We start from the raw sequence: 18,254 nt of genomic DNA, 5'->3' as shown, positions 1-18,254 counted from the left end.
TACTTGAGCAGCGGCTTCTGAAGGGCGGGCGTTGGGGGAAAGGCGCTGAGCAGGATCGCCATGAGGGCCCAGCCGCGCTGGCTCTGCTGCTCACTGGGGTTGTGCCAAAGCTGGGCCACGAGCTGGCTGAAGAGCTCATCTCGCAGCCCTGGCCGGCGCTGCCCCTGCCTCACCAGGTACGTGCCCATGGTCTGTTCCTGCCAGGCTGGCAGGGACTCATCCCCCAGGAGCCTCAGCATCTGCAGACACAACACCAGGCGAGGGCAGGATATTTGGGCTCACGGTCCCAACCAGCATCCAGGAGCCTGTCCCCTCCCTGATGTGTCACTTACCACTTTGTTAATATCCAGGGCATGCTGAGGGTTCTCACCGTCCAGTCGGGTCAGGGGCTTAGCCAGAAGCTGCCCAGGGCTGGGCAGAGATGGCTCCTGCAAGGAAGGAGGGTGACCCAGTGCCTGAGCAGGGCTGCTCTGTGCCGAACTGCTGGAGACAGCCTGGGGGAGCCCACGGGAGCATCACTCTGGGAGAGGGGGAAAGGAGGACTGGCGTGGAAAACCATCTTTAAAATGCAGCTTAATTGCTTGTTCTGATTAGAAAATCGATGCCCATGTGTGCAGAAAACATGAAAAGGATAATAAAAACCACCACCGTTCCACCTTCAGACACAACCAGTTAGTGCTTTAGCCTTTTGCTTTCTAGTTCTTGGCACAAATACAGCCATCACCACCCCCACTGTTGTTTCTAACAAAACTGGGATTCTATTCTATGTCCAGTTTTGAGTCCAACGCTGCTGCCTGGACAGTGTCCCTGGTCATTACACATGCTTTAACAAGAGCTCAACAGCAGGGCACTGCCACAGGTGTGACACAGGTGTGGCATCCCAGATCTGAGTAACACTCGAGAGTGAGTCATTTAGGTTCAGTGGACAGTTTCCGAGCAATGCAGCTGTGTTCACAATGCCCAGGACGGGAGAGGGAGGGGGGTGGGTGGAGGCAGAGGGATAGACAGCCTTTGCGGGGTGGGGGCTAACATCTGGGGAACTGTGGGCATCAGCCAGGAAGAGCTGAAGCCTGGGGGGCCCACCTGAAAGCCGATGGGGATGAAGCTGGAGAAGGGAAACTGGTCGATGTCCGGTGGCAGCGTTAGGCTGGGCCGGGCAGGAACTTCTGGGGGCTTGGCCTCGGTGATGCTCTGGGCCAGTGCGTGCTGACGGCCTGAAGGCAGCCCAGAAACGCCCAGGTTAGGCACCTGGCTCTGGTACCACCTCCAGCCCTCACCCTCAGCCCCTAGCCCCCTGCAGAAGGAGCTGGGCAGTGAGCTCTCAGGGGAGCCTGGAGCACCAGAGGGAGGGACCACAGCGACGGACCCTCTCTAAACAACAGAGGGGTCACGGGAAGAGCGACACCAGCCAAGCCGCACTCACCTTCCTCTTTTCTCAGCATGAGGGCCAGCTCGGCGGGGATCTCCAGGCGCTCCAGCTCCTGTCAAGGAGGCGTCATTGACCAGATGCTAAGGAAGGGGCTCAGGCACCCAGTGTTCCTCCTTACCCCTGGTCCATAAACTTCCCCTCCAAAGACCCTGGACACTCACACAAACAGGGTCCCAGGAGCCCTCAGAGGAACACCAAGGGCATCCAGACCTCTTCTCAGGGGGCACAACAGATGCCCTCGAGGGACAAGACCCATGCCGGTCCCCCTGGTATCCCATACTCCCCCCAAGCTATGCTAGTTTCATCAGGTTCATAACCCAGCAACACCCTCCAGCTTCCAGGCACCTACCATGCTTGGCACGCTCTCGGAGGACCCGCCGTCGTGCCAGCCAGACCAATGCCCAAGCTGTCGGGGCAAATGCAGCAGGAGCTGATGTTCTCGAGAGGAGCCACCCCGAGCCTCCTGGCAGCTCCTCCCCAGCGGGGCAGTTCAGCTGCCCCCTCTTGCCCCCTGGAGGCCCCAACACAGGCGGGCAGAGGAACGAGCACAGACCCAGAGGGGCCAGCTGCCTGCCCCCAGCCGCCTGAGCCCTCACCAGCTGAGCTCTGCGGATATCACTGCCTGTCCGTCAGGGCAGCAGGAAGAGGGCAGGAGGGCAGGAAGACAGGAAGGAATGGTCTCAGGGGACAAAGTCCAGCCAGGGAGGGGCCAGAGAGGGGCAGTATGTGGGCACTGCCCTTTGAGCTGCTTTATGGCCCTCAGCTAGGAGTCATCTGGTAAGAGAGGGGAGCGGGTGGGCCCCAGGGAGGGCCAGAGGGGATGGAAGATGCTTCAGGCAGGGAGGGGACAGTGGGCCTGGGGGGACGGGCAGGGATGAAGGAAGGCAGTGACTTCCCGGAGGCCCCAGCCTAACCTGGCCAGGCAGACAGAAGTGGGAAGAGCTTGACCAGCAGTGGCCCGAGGCCGTGACCTTGAGCGGTTGGGCTAGGAGGGTGGACACCGTCGGGACTCAGCCAGCTAGGCCAGCAAGGTACCTGGCTTCTACCCTGAGCTGCAGGCAGCGCCTCACCTGCAGCCTCCGCCTTCTCCAGAGCAGGGGCCGGGCTGCCAGCAGGACCGTGTTCAGCTGCCCCAGGGCCGCCCGCCGCCGGAGGTACCGCTTCCTGGAGGCCAGGAACGGGTGGGGAGGAGTCCGAACTTACACCCGGTGCCCGAATCCTCCGAGCCAAGACATGAATGTAAAAGCTGAAGGCCCCGGGGGCTTCACGGAGGCAACAGGAAAAGGGCAGAATGCTCTGCAGAAGGGGTCACTTTTTATGACCTTAGACTCCGGAGCTGACTCCCTGGGATCATTCCCCTCCTATTTTGTTTGTTTATTTAGTTATTTAAAATGTATTTTTTATTGATTTCAGAGAGAGGAAGGGAGAGGGCGAGGGAGAGAGAGAGAAACATCAATGATGAGGGAGTCACTGATTAGCTGCCTCCTGCACGCCCCCCACTGGGTATCGAACCCGCAACCCTGCATGTGCCCTGACCGGGAATCGAACTGCAGTCTCCTGGATCCTAGGTCGATGCTCAACCCCTGAGCCACGCCAGCCGGGCTCCCCTCCTATTTAGTTACCGCTCCGGGTTTTAGTTCTGTTATCCATAAAAATGAGGATTTTTATACACATAAGTATTTAGAATGGTGCATGGCATATTACTATGTATTTTTAAATGGAGACATGTTGACTCACAAAACACTGCATTTCTGCAACCCAAGACAATAAATAGTTTGACTTGTGATTTCTAGATTGTTAGGCAAATTATTCTTATGGTAGAAATATCTGACCACCTTCTCATTTTGAAATCAAACAGACTAACAGTATTTGTGTTAACTCATTTGCATTTCAATAAGGCCTGGAATATTATTATTTAAGAAGCAGAACCTCTAAAAATGGGGAAAAAATGACGTCACTGAAAATCTAATAGAAGATCCTGGCAGAGACAATGTTCAGATAAAATGTCTTTGAGAATTTTCCAGTATAAGACTAGACTTCTCAAAGAAGGAGCCCTGAGCAAGATAAACCCTTAAAAATAAACCTGTAGCCCTGGCCGGTTTGGCTCAGCTGGTTGGGCGCCGTCCCGTTTGATTCCCGGTTGGGGCACATGCCCAGGTTGGGGGCTCAATCCCCAGGTTGGGGGCGTGCAGGAGGCGGCAGTTCGGTGTTTCACTCTTACACTGATGTCTCTCTCTCTCTCTCTCTCTCTCGCTTTCTCTCTCCCCTCCCCTCCCTTCCACTCTCTCTAAAAATCAATGGAAAAAATATCCTTGGGTGAGGGTTAACAACAAGAACAAAAAAATAAAATATCATTCTTGCTGCAGAGTAAAGAATAGACTAGAAAACAGAACACTCAAGGAGTCAAGGCTGCAGGTTTGGGAGGCTTCAACAGATGAGCGTCCTGTGACTGGGGGTATTCAAGCAGAGGCTACATGGGTGTGGGCGGGATGCCGTCCAGGAGGAGCCAGTGCAGATGGAATGGCACTGGGGCCGGGACACTTGCCTTGAGATCTTATGTCTCCCCAATCCTGCCCCACCACCTTGAAGAGGCCCGGGGCCTCACCCCACCCCTGCAGACCTGGCCTGGAGCCCCCGCACACGAGCCTGCATCCGCGGCAGGAGGCGGAGGCGCTGGTGGGAGATGCAGGCCCGGAGGCCGCGGTGCAGGATAAGCAGCGCCTGGGAGCGACGCTGGGCCCAGTGCTGCTCCAGTTGCTGCCAGCCCGGCTCCTGCAGCAGGATCTGGGGGCAGAGGCGTGGGCTGGAGTCAGGCCAGGTGTGGGTGCCAGGGGCCAGGCCCACCCTGCCCTTCGCCTGAGCCCTCAGCTTCCTCCCTTCCGGCCAGAGAATCTACTCTCCTGGGTGCCCAGGACACCTGCCACCCAGCCCCACTCCATCTCCCGACTACCCAGAAGGGCCATCAAACCCTGGGTTTGTTCCGGAATACGCCTCTCCCTTCCCAGCCATGCCCGCCCCTTTGCACACACACCCACCTGGGTGGATCCAAGGTGACAGAGGGACGACTCAGCCCCTAACACCTGGCTCAGGATGGCGCCACACCTCTCCCTGTCAGAGGGCTCTCCCAGCACCCCTGTCCCCAGGGTCCGGAACCTGCCGGAGGACAGTCAAGGTTGGAACAAGCACAGCATAAACCTCCCTCCACAGCTGACTGACACCCAAGCCCCCAGGTGTCTATTCAGGCTCTAAGTCATTTGACATGATTTGGAAATTGGAAAGCACCTACTATGTGCTAGGCACCCAGGAGAGTTTTGCTGAATGGAGGAGGGGCAGATGAACTCCCGGAGGTATAAAGGGGTAGATGGACAGTGAATAGTGAAAGGAGAGAGAGATGGAGGGAGAGAAGGTGAAAGAGAGAAGAATGAAGGGAAGGGTTGGGTGCCAGGCCCAGGACCCCTGGGAAAGTGGTCCACCTCCACCGGGAAGGAACCCCAGGTTGACCAGCCACTCCAGGGGGCCTTTCTCATGAGTCTTATCCCTGAGGTGCATGGGCCTTTGGCTGCCCCCATCCTGGAGCCCTACCTGGCCAGGAAGGTCTGGAAGGGCACACGCACAGGGAAGTTGGCACTGCGGGCACTGACGGCCTCCAGGGTACCTGCCTGGTGCAGCTGCTTGGCCACGTGGCCCACATCAAAGAGGCCTGGAAGCTGTGGCCATGGGACAGAGCCAATAAGAGGTGGAGTCAAGGGGCTCAAGCTAGGGAAATGCAGGGCAGGGCACAAAGAGGGGGGAGGGGGCTGAGAAGGGCAGGGCAGGGGTGGGAGGGCTCTGGGGCCAGGTGCTTGGGGAGCTCACCTTTCCGGGGTTGGGGTTGAGGCATTGGATGAAATAGACACGGCTCCTGATGGGTGGAGAGAAGGTCACTGGGGTACAGATCAGTCTCCCATCCAACTCCCTGCCATTGGGTGGGGGGGGGGCATTGTTCTGACCTGCCCAGCTGGGCTATGAGGTCCCCCAGGGACTGCTGGAATCGAGAGGCCAGTGTGGGTTTGCCTCGCCCTCCCCTGACCGGGGGCTCTGCTTCCTGGAATAGGCTGCCCACCAACTGTGGGAGAGAGGGGGCTGAGCGGCTTCCCTCCGGGGCTTGTCCATAGCCCAGCCTGCCCTCACCCCGGGGAGCCTGGATGGGCCAGCCCATAGCGTCCAGCCCCGGCAAGCTCAGGCCATGGTCCAAGGTGCCAGGGGCTTGAGGGCAAGCCCCTTGAGCAAGAGTGTCCAGGGAAGAAGGGCAGAATGGGGGGACAGAGTGTGGAGGGGTGGGAGCCGCAGGGCTGGCAGCGGCACCTGGAGCTGGCTCTGGGCAAGCATTTCTACCACGGCAGGGTCAAGATGATCCCGGTTTCTGTTTAAAAATTTGTGAACCTGCAAAAGACAATGTGGGGAAGGGAGAGAAAGGCAAGGAGAGAAGGCTGGTGTGGAGGTTGGTCCCTTTGTCAATAATCCAGCCTCTCCCCTCTGAGTTAAAAGGCCACCTCTGTCTCTTTCACGAATTGTGCTGGGAAAATTGGAAATCCACATGCAAAAGAATAAAATTGGACTCTTCTCTCACACCATGTACAAAATTTAACTCAAAGTGAATGGGGCAAAGACCTAAATGCAAGGCCTGAAACTGTAAAACGCTAAGAAGAAAACATGGGGAGAAAGCTTCATGACACTGGATTTGCCAACAGTCTCTGGAAAACAGCACCAAAAGCACAGGCAACAAAAGAAAAAAGTATATATTTTTAAGAGCTTCATTTAAAAACAATATTTTTTTATTGATTTCAGTGAGAGGAAGGGAGAGGGAGAGAGATAGAAACATCAGTGATGAGAGTCATTGATCGGCTGCCTCCTGCACGCCCCCAACTGGGGATCGAGCCCGCAACCCGGGCCTGTGCCCTGACCGGGAATCTCCTGGTCAACACTCAACCTTTGAGCCACACCAGCCAGGCAAGAAAAAAGTATTTAATTAGATTTCATCAAAATTAAAAGCTTTTGTGCACCAAAAGCTATTATTAAGAGAGCAAAAAGACACCCCACAGAATGGGAGAAAATATTACCTATCAGATAAGGGATTACTATTCAGAACTCCTACGACTCAACAAGAAAAAAAACAAACAACTCGATTCAAAAATGGGTAAAGGCCTTGAAGAGACATTTCTCCAAAGCTATACAAATACCCCAGAAGCACACAAAAAGATTCTCAGCACCGTTAATCATCAGGGAAACGCAAATAAAAACCACAGTGAGATACCGTTCACACCCACTACGATGGTTATAATTAAAAAAAAAACAAAAATGGAAAATAACAAATTTTGACAAAAATGTAGGGAAATCGGAACCCTCATCACGCTGGTGGGAACGTGAAATGGTGCAGCCGCTGAGGAAAACTCTTTGGTGGCTCCTCAAAAATCTAAACACAGGATGACCGTGTGATCCAGCCATTCCACTTCCAGGTACAGACCCAAAGAACTGGAAGTGGAGACCAAACAGACACTGGCACACCCCTGTCCCCTCGCAAGGGGAAAAACCCCTTCGGCGAGCACCCAGCGTGTGACAAAGCTGGGGGACAGATGGCCACTCCCGTGTTACAGATGAGAACAGAAGTCGGGGCTCAGAGGAGAGCAGACTGCCTGAGGTTGTCAGAGCCAGGTCCTGAGCTCAGCTCCTCGTGGTCTGGAGGGTCCCTCGGCCTTGATCCCCCCGCCCCCTAACGCTCACCCAGAACTGGCTGGGGCCGAGGGCAAGCCTTGGAAGGGGCCTCCCCTCACCCACTCCTGTCACCTGTCAGGTGACTCACGTTCGAAAGGAAACATCAGGGTCACAGTTCCCTCACTGATTCACCCTGGAGCCTGTCCCTGATTCATCCCGATACCTGATAGGTGACAGTCCCCGCGTAATGCCTCACGGTGAAGATAGGAAGGGGCAGGTGGGGCTTGGCGTAGCAGGGGTGGGCGCCGTGGTGATAGTGGCACTTCTGGAGAAAGGTGTGGTCTGTGGCCTGAGAAGAGAGACGGCTGCCCTCAGGCCCGGGCTTCCCACCTATGCCCGGGCTCACAGTGAACACGAGGGGGGCTTCCCTTGTTTCCCAGACCCGCTGATAGGCAGAGTCGCCCCGTATCCGAGGCCTTAGACTCAGGGAGCGCGCCTCTGTCGTTCCCAGCGACTGGACGACAAAGTGCTGTTGAGAAAGACACTGCCTCCCAGACACCGCCGCCTCAGGCGGTCAACACCGGTCATTTAAAAGGAATGGGGGACTTTAAGACCCCCAGCAATCACTCCTGGGAGGATGGTCTCGCGGCTCCAGGCGTTTCTACGCAAGCCTTTTTAAAAATACTTTTAAAAAGCAACCCAGCAAGAGGTTATTCCGCGGAGCTAAGGGCCATATAACACAAACGCGTGGGAACACCCACCCGCTCAGGGCTCTGTAGGTGGGACGTGCGGCTCGGGGGAGCGGCTCGGGGTCAACACCCCACCCAGGCTCGAAAAGTTGCAGGCCTAAGAAAACCTTGCTGGGTGATTCCAGAAGTGGCCCTGGGATGTCAGACGCCTGAGACTAGTTTTCATAAAACTGAACGGAATCTGAACCGGGAAAAGCAATCATTTATGAATTAACACACTGCGTTGATTTGGTAAGAGATTTCAAATATGTATGTTAATAAATGAATGTTACGTACTAATATAATATGTTGTTATAATAATAAACTTATATCTGTTACACATTAATACATTTTTTTGAATCCTCGCCTGAGTATATGTTTTTATTGATTTTAAAGAGAGAGAAAGGGAGAGGGAGAAACACTGCTCAGTTGCCTCCCATATGCACCCTAACCGGGGATCGAACCCGAAACCTGGGTATGTGCCCTGACTAGGAACCAAACCTGGGACCTTTCAGTGCACAGAACGATGCTCCAACCAGCTGAGCCACACTGACCAGGGCTACATATTAATACTTTTATATTAATATTACATTGATCAATGAAATATTATCACATTTGACTACCATTATTTTCAACCTCTAAATGGGAAAATGAGTGGGGGGGTCACCATCCGGGGTCATGGTTACTTAGCTCAAACAGCCTAGATCCCAGAGGCCCAAGCCGCACACGTGCTCTCGTGCCCGGCACGTCCATCCGCAGGGCCAGACAGGTGCGGCTTACCGTTCATTAACGCCTCTCCTGCTGCACTGCGGGCTCTAATGGAGGGGCTGGGTCTGTTTTTGCTTGCCTTTTTAACCCTAGAACAATTCCTGGCACACATATTCGTTCATTCATTTAATATTCAGTGCACTCTAGGCCGTGTGCCAGGCACTACAGATAGGGCTAAAACCCTTCAGACGAGGGCCCCCATTATTTTAGAAGAGTCAATGAGTAAACATGCAATGCAATTGCTCATGGACACACGTGTTATAAATGATAAGGAAGGCAGAGGCTGGAGAGTAACGGGGAGCTAATAAGTAGGGCAGGTGGAGGGCAGTCAGTATTTGAGGAATGCATGCACCGTGGTCCTGAGGGTTGGCCCCTACTGGCCCTGGCATGCCTCCCATGAGCCCGCTCAGTCCCCACCACTATGCCCCTCAGACACTACCGTCCTCCTTCTGTAGTGAGGACTTGAGGAACCTCAGAGAGGTCAGACATCTTGCTCAAGATCATTCAGCACAGGATTTGAACGCAGTTTGGCCACTGCCTTCTCAAGCTGTACTGAAGGTTCGTGGGCAGCATCTCTGGACCCATTGCCTTATTGCTCCCCCACTCCTTGTCCTTGCCACTGGGGGCTCACCTGGGACAGCCAGGTCTGGGCATCCAGGATACTCAGGAGGCTGTGGGGCTGGTCTACCAGGAGGTCCAGGCAGGACTCCCTCGGAGGCTGGGGGATGGGCACCCAGGGCAGCAACTCTCGCCGGCACTCCTCCTGGGAACAGCCAGCATTTGGCCGTTTACAGAGCCCACCCACATTCGTGGGGGACCTCATCTGAGCCACAGCGAGGATGGCTATCCCATTTTACAGATGAGAAAATTGAGGTTCAGAAGGACCAAGACGGCCCACAGCAAGCAGGCTTTGGGGTAGAACTCTCAGAGCAGTGCTCTCTCTTTCCCAGAAATGGCCTCTGTTCGGGGAAATAGCTGGGTGTCCCCCTGCCACATCCACGCCCAAGTCCCCTCACCTCCTCCTGGGCCAGCAGCATCTGGCTGGAGAAGAGCTGGAGACGCTCACTGGCGAGGTTGTTGCACAGTTGCTCTAGGCCATTCACCCGCAGTGCCTGGGGGCACATGGGCAGTGAGGTGGGCACCCACCCGAGGTGGAGGCACCAGGCAGGTGTGGGGGGCCTGGCGCCCTTCATTCCCCTCCCAGCACTCAGGGAGGAGTGGTGCCCCACGGCTGATGCTGCATCCTGCAGGGTCAAGTGCAAAGGCCATAGGCCTCCCTCTAGGATTCCACACCCCTGCCCTCTGCCTCAGCATGACTGAGCCGTGAGGCCTCTGGTCACAGACACCCTGTGGTCTGGAAGACTCCTTTGCCTATGACCTAGCCCACTGGCTCTCTGAATCCCACATCCTCATAAGCAGGGCTCCAGGCTACCGCCTCCAAGAAGTCTTCCGACATTCCTCCTGGAGGGATTACAGACTCCTTCCTCTGTGCCCCCCAGTAAGCCCAGCAGAGCCCTCACTTCTTGTAGCTTTGTTCAGAGGGTTTTGACACGCTCTAAAACACACATGCACATGCACACACACACACACACACACACACACACACACCTCATGGTCACCAAGGACATACTGGAGAACAGGAGAGGGCAGGGGTCAGTGAACAGGGCCCATGCAGGGACTCAGGGTGGGGCTGCCTCTTATTCTGGCCCCCTCCTCCCTGCCCTGAGGAGGCAGGATCCTCTGGGAAGGGGTGAAGAGCTTACGAAAGTCAGGGGGATTTGAGGGCTCTTAGTGCATGGGAGGTGAGGCCGAGGGCTGACCCATCCTAGGGCCTTCATCTTCCGCTGCCTTGGAGGCTCCTGTAGGACTCTGCGAAGCCAAGGAGGACAGGGCTCTCCAGAGGCGGCGTCAGGACTAGACAGAGCAGGGCAGAGTGGCTGTACCCATGGAGTGTGCAGCTGTCCCGTGGAGCATCTCAGGGCCAGGCAGGCAAGCAGCTCATGAGTGCCCCTCCCAGGGAAGCTAGAACTACTGGGGCCCCCAGAAATAATCAGGATGAGGTGGGCACCCCGTCCGGGGCCCCACCCGAGGAGCGACCTCAAAGCCATAGACGTCCACGACAGTGATGGTGTTCATGCTGCCTCCCTCCCCGGGGGGGGCCAGCAGCGTGTTGGTCTTCTCCAGAAGCCAGGTGAAGAGCCGTGAGTACAGGGCCTTGGCCAGGGCATCCCTGTGGGCATGGTGTGTGAGCCACATGCAGCAGGGTACCAGGGAAGGCTGTGGCTCTCTCCTGCCCCCAGGGCCACCTGGCATCAATGGCACTCTCCACGGGTAGGGATCTTGAGGCCGGGCCATAAGGAGTCTCCTGGAGGGCAGAGAGTGTGCTCGTGGTATGTCAGGCCCAAGGCCCGCATGGGCACTCAGCAAGCCATCAGGGGGTCTGGCCGTGCCCACACCTCCCCAGAACCCCCGAGCTCACCATGACCCTCCTGGTGACAGCCCCCTCCAGGCGCTCGGGCGGCACCCGCAGCAACCGGGCTGCTGTGTGGATCTCAGCCCAGCTGGACAGGGCAGCCACCTCCTGGGACTCCCTCTGGACAGAAGAAGGAGGGAGGAGGGAGAGCTCTGCTTATGCAATGGCCACGTCCCAGTGTGGAGGCTGGGCCTTGCTTTGCCTGGCAGCTGCCCTGTTACCCAAAGATAGATAGATCTGGGCTGGTAGGAGCCGGCTCTGGAGTCTGAGGGCCCTGAGTGTGAGTCCTGACTTTACCTCTTCACTAGCTGGCCTGCCTGACAAGTCTCTCCTCTCTGAACCTCCACTGTCTTATTGCAAAAGTGGAAACACACTCCTTATGCTCCAGTGTTGTCCTGAGAACTGCATAACATATGTGCCTGGTACTTAACATATGTGCCTGGTACTTAACATATGTGCCTGGTACTTAACAGCTGCTCAGTTAGTACCAGGAATGCTTCCTGGGGGTAGCAGCTGAGGGGGTCAGGCAGTGGCACAGATGCCAAAATTCCAGACCTGTTTTTCTCCTCTAGACGATGGGGCTCTGCCTGATCTCCAGGACAGCAGGGAGGCCCAAGGGTGGCCCAGGGCTTTGCAGTCTCCCACATACATGTGTAGGGCGTCGCTATTGCTGCTGATTACGAAAACAAGCCCCATGGGCCCCTCGCCTCAGGGGAGCGCACCTCTGATGAGGAGAAGCAGATGTTGCCCAGCTGCAGGATGGTGGCCAGCATGGCCCAGACTGCAGTCAACTCCTCAGGGCACAAGCCCAGCGCCTGCAGGGCCTTCACCAGTGCTGTGAAGTCCTGGGCATCCTCCTTGCCCTGGAGCCTGCAGGCCCGGCCCTGCAAAGCACAGCAGGGGTGGGGAGCAGGGCCTGGCCACCCACAGCCTTGCTCTACTCCGGCTCCTCTTCAGACTCCTGCACCGAGACCCCTCCCTGGGCAGGCCCTGCTGCCCGCTTTGTGTGGACCTTGTCCCCACCTGGTTGAGGTAGTAGTAAGTCTCCGGCTCCTGCAGGGACAGCTGCTCCCGTTCCATGGGGTCCAGCCCTGTCAGCAGCTCGTAAAAAACATGGAAACTCCGCTCAGTCTGGGCCTTGGGGGAGAAGGACTGGCTTAGGGGAAAGAGTGGCCTTGTCCTGTGCCCCGAGACAGCAAGGAAAGTCCTGGGGAAGGCTGGTCTGGGGCTTGGGGACCACAGCCCCCCAGTGGCCCCTCCCTCTTTCCCACTCTAGGAGCCGCAGGATGGGTATTACCTGGAACACCACCCTCGAGGTCTCAAGCAGATAGTGTGACACAGAAGCTCCCACGATGACCCCACTGTGGGCACAGGACACTGGGTGAGGGTGCCCAGAGTGCAACCCAGGGGCCCCGCTCAGAATGGGATCCACCAAGGGCTGGACCCATGGGCAGCAGTCTCAGCTTCCCAGGGTACTGATCGTGGGTGCCCCCTGTGCCCACCTGGACCCCCATCACTTACTGCTGCAGGCAGAGGCATAAGACCTGGCCGAAGCGACTGGCGTTGGCATTGAGGACTGTCTTGGCATGGCCAAAGCTGCCCAGCAAGGGCAGCAAATCGTTCAGCTAGATGGGGAAGGGCATTCAAGTTTCCCCAGAGGAAGCAGTGGGGCCCGCTGACCAGGCTCCCAGCTGAGGGCACTCTGTGCCTGGGACCGTGCTGGTCTAGCCCACCCTACCTTGTTCCCGCAGTAGACAATGCCTGGGGCTGTCCCCGAGGAGAACCCAGAGACCTGAAGACCACTCTTCTGGCCCAAAGGAGAAGGATGGTCCTGGGAAATGGCCTCACCTGACACCCTCTGTCCCTCATCTGCTCCTGCTCCAGGCTGCTTAGGAACCGCACGATCTGTTTGGCAGCTTCTGTCTTCCCTGAGCCGCTGTGCCCACTGCAAGAGGGAGGGGCTGGCAGGGTCTCCAAGAAGGGGCCCATAGGACAACCCCATTGAGCCAAGGAAGTGGGGACATGCCCAACTGGAAGTGGTATTCACCCTAGTGGAGGCCCCCCCAAAATGCAGAAAGATTGACCCGGAGCCTGGAGACCAACAGAAGAAAGTCGCTGAGGTGCCTCATTCAAGGGGCACATGTGGTGACTTCAGCCAGGACCACAGCCCTTCGGAAGTCCAGAGCTGCTACCAGTGGAGCAGAGGGGCAGTTTCAATGCAGACTCACCCGCCCCTCCGCTTCCCAGCCCTCTTGGTGTCGCCTGTCAGTTCAGGCAAACAGCAGCCACCACTCACCTGAGGAGAATGCATGTGCCCTGCCCAGTGCTCTGAGAGAGGCTATAGGCCGATGCCACGATGGCAAAGATGTGTCTGGGGAAAGAGGGAGGGGGCAGATGAGAAGGTTGCCAGGGGCATCTGGGGCCCTCCCGGGTGGAGGCAGGATGTGCCCACCATCCCTAGGACCTCAGCCAACGGGACATGCTAGGGCTTAGCCGCCAGGAGAGGTGAGCAAAAGGTTGGTGGGGAAAGTCACTTACGGGGTGGTATTGGGGGCCTTCCTGGGGCGGTAGGTGGCCAGGACCTCAGGTGAGAAGAGAGGCAGGGGCCAGCGGGGGTTCAGAGCGAGCAGGAGGGGCCCCCCAAAGGTCTGGGGAAGAAAGCAGAAGCTCTCACCAGAACATGGAAGGAGCAGGGGATGCAAATGGGATGGGGCCCTCATGCCGCCCGGCCCAGACCCTGGCCCCAGAGAGGGTTCCGCACCCAGCCCAGGAAGGGGAAGGAGAGAGAAGCTCCAGGGGTGCTGGAGGGCCCTCTGATCCCAGGGGAAAGGGAGTCCCAGCCCACCGTCCCCTCCCTGGGTCCCCCCATACGTAGATTCGGCCCAGGTGAAACCTCTTCTTCAGACACAGCAGCACGGAGCTGTTACACAGCGGTCTGTGGGGACAGCACGGTGGGGGAGCAGAGAGTTGGGGGTGGGGGTGCGGGGAGGTCCCTGGGGATTGCTGCCACTGGCTGCAGAGACATTTGGGGCAAGTCGTGGGCCCTCCCAGAGCCCCATCCACAGCACAGGGGCTGGGCTGCTAAGTTACCCGCCCCCAAGGGGGCTTCCGAGCAGGGCCCTGCCGACTCGGAGGGCAGCTTTGTGCCAATCAGAGCAGGAAGTTCCAAGCAGGGGCATCTGATTTCCATCCCTCACCTGCCCCTGCCAGCCTGACGACCTTCAGCGAGGCAAAACCGCCCCTGCATTTCATAAAAACTGCGGCAGGGTGCGATGTGCGGAGCTACGTGGCCCAGCCCTGGCAGGGTTGGAACCGCGCGCACTCACCGCAGCCGGGCCAGGTCCTCGGTGTCCTCCAGGGCGGCGCCTGGGCTCCTGCCGTCGGCACCGGGAAAGGACAGCGCCCCCAGGCCCGACCCAAGGCTCAGCTCCAGGTCCCTCTCCAGCGCTTCCTCAGCTTCGTCCTCGGGCTCCCATCGCTCCCTCTGGGACCGACAGGGGCCCGGGCGCCTCTCCAAAGTGAGTCGGGGCAGCAGCGTGTCTGTGCCAAGCCCGGGGTCCTCGCGGGCGTCGGAGCCCTGCGCCCAGTGCAGCGGGGCCTCGGCTTCCAAGCTCTCGGGCTCCGCTTCGCTGCCGGAGCCGCTCCCGCCCAGCGGGGGCTCGTCGGGGGGAGTCTGGCCGAGGAGAGAACCGCGGCGCGGCCCGGCCTCCCCTCCTCCGCTCGCCCTGCGCCCCTCGCCGCCCCTGGAGGCCCCCGCACGAGGCCATACGCGCCCCTCCCCGGCGGGGGCGTCCGCGGATGCGCCCTCTGAGCTCGGGCCGCTCGGCGCCCTCCCCGCCCCGTGGATTCTCGGGAACACGACCGCAAACTTAGGGTCCGGAGTCGCGCCGGGGTCCTTGGAAGGGTCGCGGCCGGCGGGGCTCTTGGCGGCCTGCGGGGAGCTCTGGCTGCCGCCAGGGGGAGCCCTCGGCCGTGCCCCCAGCCCCACCAGGCCCGCCAGGCGCAGCCCTAGACGGCGCGGCGGCGCCGGCCCGCGACCCCGCCCCTCGCCTGCCCGCGACCCCGCCCCGGCGCCCTGGCCCGCGCGCGGCTCCGCCTCCCGCCCCTCGCGTGCGCGCAGCCCGAGCAGACGCCACAGCCACCGCAGGAGGCCCAGGGCCTGGGCCACGCGAAGGAGCCTCTTCTTGAGGCCGGTGCCACGGGGACCCGCGGCCTGGGGAGCGGGGCCTGGTGGGGCCTTCGCGCGGAGCCGGTGGAGCGCCACGAGGGCGGCCAGCGGCGCTGGGTCCCCCGGCCCGTCTCCCCCTGCACCCCCTGCCTCGCTGTCGCTGTCGCTGTCGCTCCCCGCTGCTGGCACCTTCCCCAACACCTCGACGACCTGGAGGCGCGGAGCCCTGGCAGTCGAGGCCTTGGCTCCTCCGGGCTCAGTCTCCGGCTGCGCCCCCTTGTCCCTTGTGTCCCCGGCCTGCCTGGGGTCCCGAGAAGCCCGCGAGCTCTTGGGGATGCCCGCGAGGATGCCCTCGAGGGAGCCGGAGGTCGTGCCTTTCCAGCCCGGCTCAGCCTCTTCGGCCTCCGTGACCCGGCTCCCGGGTCCTGGGGCTGTCCGCGGGCCCCGTCCAGACCCGGCCTCCTCCGGACTCCAGTCCGTGTCTGTCCCGGAATCCTCAGTGGCTGCCTGGGGCCCTGTCCCCAACCCCAACGACCCTTCCCGGCTCCGGGGTTCGGGGCGCGGCTCGTGGCCGCTCCCGCCGTCGCTGCTCCGGGGCTCGCCCTGCTCCAGCGCCGCCTCCGGCCCGGCCTGGGTGCCTCCCGAGCCCGCGTCGTTTTGCTCTGAGTTGGGCCCCAGCTCGGGAGCCCCGCCGCTCTGGTTGCCGCTTTCCCGGTCCTCTCGGGCTTCGCTGTCGGCGCCGGAGCCGCCCGGGTCTCCGCCCGACGTGTCCCCGTCGAGGCTCCGAGGCTCTCGGCGGCCCCGCCTCGCCGAGGGTCCCCGCCCTTTTCGCCTCCTCCTGCGCCGGCCGTGCTCGCCCGTCCTCCCTTCTCCCCGGGGGAGACCGTCATCCTGCGGGCGCCCCCCGCGGCTGTCCCCGGGCTCGCGGCTCTCCTTAGGCGCGCGCCCCGGGCGTCTCGCGCTGCCCCGTCTCCCCTGGGCCGCTGGTGGAGACCCAGCCCCTGGGCGTCCGCAGCCGCCGGCCCCCTCGGCGGCGGGCTTCCTGCGGCCACCAGGGGTCCCCTGGGCTCCGGCGGCGGCGGGCTCCGAGACGGGTCTCGATCCTCCGGCCTTTCCGCCGCCCCGTCGGCGTTCCCCGCGGGGCGCGCCGCCCGCGCTGGCGGACCCGGACTCCTGCTCCCCCGAGTCCCGCCTCTCAGGCCCCTCGGGGCACCGGGGCGCTTTGCCTTTTCTCCCGCCCATGGCGGGGGCAGTGAAGAGGGGCTTCCTGGTGCCTTCTCTCCTCCCCTTCCCTCGGACCCGGCTGCCTCAGCCCCGCGCAGTGCGCCACCCGGGCTCGGCTCCCGCGGGGTCTCCAGGCTCATCCCCTCCCCCCAGCCCCGCGACTCCGCCTTACGCACGAGCATCAATAATGCAGGTGTCAGTGTGGGGCCTGACCCCTGGAAAAACAATGAAGCGGAGGCCGCCCGGGAAAGAGGAGACGCTGCAGCGTCGGACAAAGGCCGCGAGCGGGGCAGCTGGTCCACCGGGGGGTCACTGCCAGCGAGGCCAGCCGGGCGCCGCGCCACGCGGAGGGGCCCAGGTGCAGCGGCCGCCGCGCTGCGGGGCGGGCGGGGGCGGGAAGAACCTGTCCGAGCCATCCTCCTAGTCCTTGGGGCTCCAGAGGGCACCCGGCCTCCTCCCTTAGCCCCCTGGATTGCTCCAGAAGGCCAGGACCAGGCTGACCTTGGCACACGGCGAGCACCACATGAGTTTTGTTGTTGTTGTTTAGCTGGTGAAATATAAAGCAGAGAGCATAACACAGGAATGCGCACCTTCAACTGGTCAACCTGACACCGGAGGGGGGGAGGGGGGCTCCACCCCCTAGACCAGTTCTCCCTCCTCTCCTACTGGTCACCTGCTTTGTTCACAAGTATTGTAAACCACCCCAGGCTGCGCCCAGCCCTCTTCTGACTCCACCCCTCCCTCCTTCCAGGAACCACTCCTCCTCTATCCTTAGCCACCATCAACCATGACTTTCACCTCCTTTGGTCAGGTGTTGACTAAGGAGGCAGATGCTGTGCAATTTTACAGTCTCTCATTTAATGTTTACAACCCTCTGAGGGAGGCCCTATTATTATGCCCAATTTTACAGATAAGTAAACTAAGGCAGAGGAGTGAGGTCATTCACCCAAGGTCACGCCGCCAGTCACCGGCAAGGCCAGTGTTCAAGGGCTGGATTTGCCTGACTTCCAAGACAAAGGTCTGTCTCTAGACCAGGTGTCCAGCTGCTACAGTACCTCTCCAAGGCCCTGGGATCAGCAGTGACCTTCTCCCTTCCCCACTCACTAGTCTTCTCCATGGCAGCTGTCTTTGTCAATTCAACCTCTCAATAGCTCCTTTTCGCCACTATTGTCACCTCTCCTTGGGCAGCTGCTGGAAGGACCCTTAGCTCCTCTCCCTGCCAGCCCAGCTTCCATTAATCCACTTTCCAGAGACTGCCAAGCCCTTCCATTTGTGCACGGCTATCAGTAAAAATTGTTAATCTCACACTCCCAATATGAGAATGTTTTTAGAACTGAAATATGCGAGCCACCGACATATTTCAAAGCAGAGTGTACTTAAGACAAAGCTTGTCCGTCCTTAATGAGTGCGGATACAGATCCATTTTCAGTGCATTTTCGTCATCATTTCAGGGGTGTGTGTGTGTTGTCAACTTCTTGTTCAGCCTGATCAGCCAGATCACTGCTGCAGCCACAAAGCTCCCCTAATCCATGGAAGTGCTAGCTCCATCTTTTTCTTCTGATCTACTAGTGCTTGTAGCATTACCATTATCTTTAACTCTTGGTTTCTTGGCAGGAAACTTCATGTCACTTGTTCATTTGCGTGAGTTAGTTTAGCTAACCAGACTTTTTAAAAAGCTGTTAATTCCCTAAAACTGATAGTCAGAAACTGTACAAACCTCCATAGGCTGGTCAGGGTTGCTGTCCAGCTCTCTGGGTGGATCTTCCCACTCCC

The 18,254-nt window shown here is 59.3% G+C and overlaps 1 protein-coding gene across 1 annotated transcript in view; it reads right to left on the bottom strand.

Annotated features, from left to right (window-relative positions):
- The window catches only part of MYO15B (myosin XVB), a 28,929-nt gene extending 12,430 nt beyond the window's left edge, over window positions 1-16,499 (bottom strand). The window contains 27 exon segments of the mRNA XM_087825762.1: window positions 4-239; window positions 333-428; window positions 1,084-1,214; window positions 1,424-1,481; window positions 1,779-1,835; window positions 2,500-2,593; window positions 4,050-4,213; window positions 4,465-4,582; window positions 5,012-5,136; window positions 5,285-5,330; window positions 5,419-5,534; window positions 5,774-5,851; window positions 7,344-7,469; window positions 9,248-9,379; window positions 9,633-9,728; window positions 10,714-10,846; window positions 10,923-10,981; window positions 11,096-11,209; window positions 11,812-11,973; window positions 12,113-12,226; window positions 12,387-12,450; window positions 12,611-12,714; window positions 12,938-13,060; window positions 13,382-13,460; window positions 13,628-13,737; window positions 13,961-14,024; window positions 14,416-16,499. Coding sequence (XP_087681888.1) covers window positions 4-239; window positions 333-428; window positions 1,084-1,214; window positions 1,424-1,481; window positions 1,779-1,835; window positions 2,500-2,593; window positions 4,050-4,213; window positions 4,465-4,582; window positions 5,012-5,136; window positions 5,285-5,330; window positions 5,419-5,534; window positions 5,774-5,851; window positions 7,344-7,469; window positions 9,248-9,379; window positions 9,633-9,728; window positions 10,714-10,846; window positions 10,923-10,981; window positions 11,096-11,209; window positions 11,812-11,973; window positions 12,113-12,226; window positions 12,387-12,450; window positions 12,611-12,714; window positions 12,938-13,060; window positions 13,382-13,460; window positions 13,628-13,737; window positions 13,961-14,024; window positions 14,416-16,499 — 4,883 coding nt within the window.
- Window positions 16,500-18,254: the final 1,755 nt, after the last annotated feature.

Source organism: Miniopterus natalensis, chromosome 17 (genome assembly GCF_054644295.1).
Source record: "Miniopterus natalensis isolate mMinNat1 chromosome 17, mMinNat1.hap1, whole genome shotgun sequence".
In the NCBI taxonomy this organism is placed as follows: domain Eukaryota; kingdom Metazoa; phylum Chordata; class Mammalia; order Chiroptera; family Miniopteridae; genus Miniopterus; species Miniopterus natalensis.
Note: the sequence above shows the minus strand (reverse complement) of the source record. Positions and strands in the feature narration are given on the sequence as shown.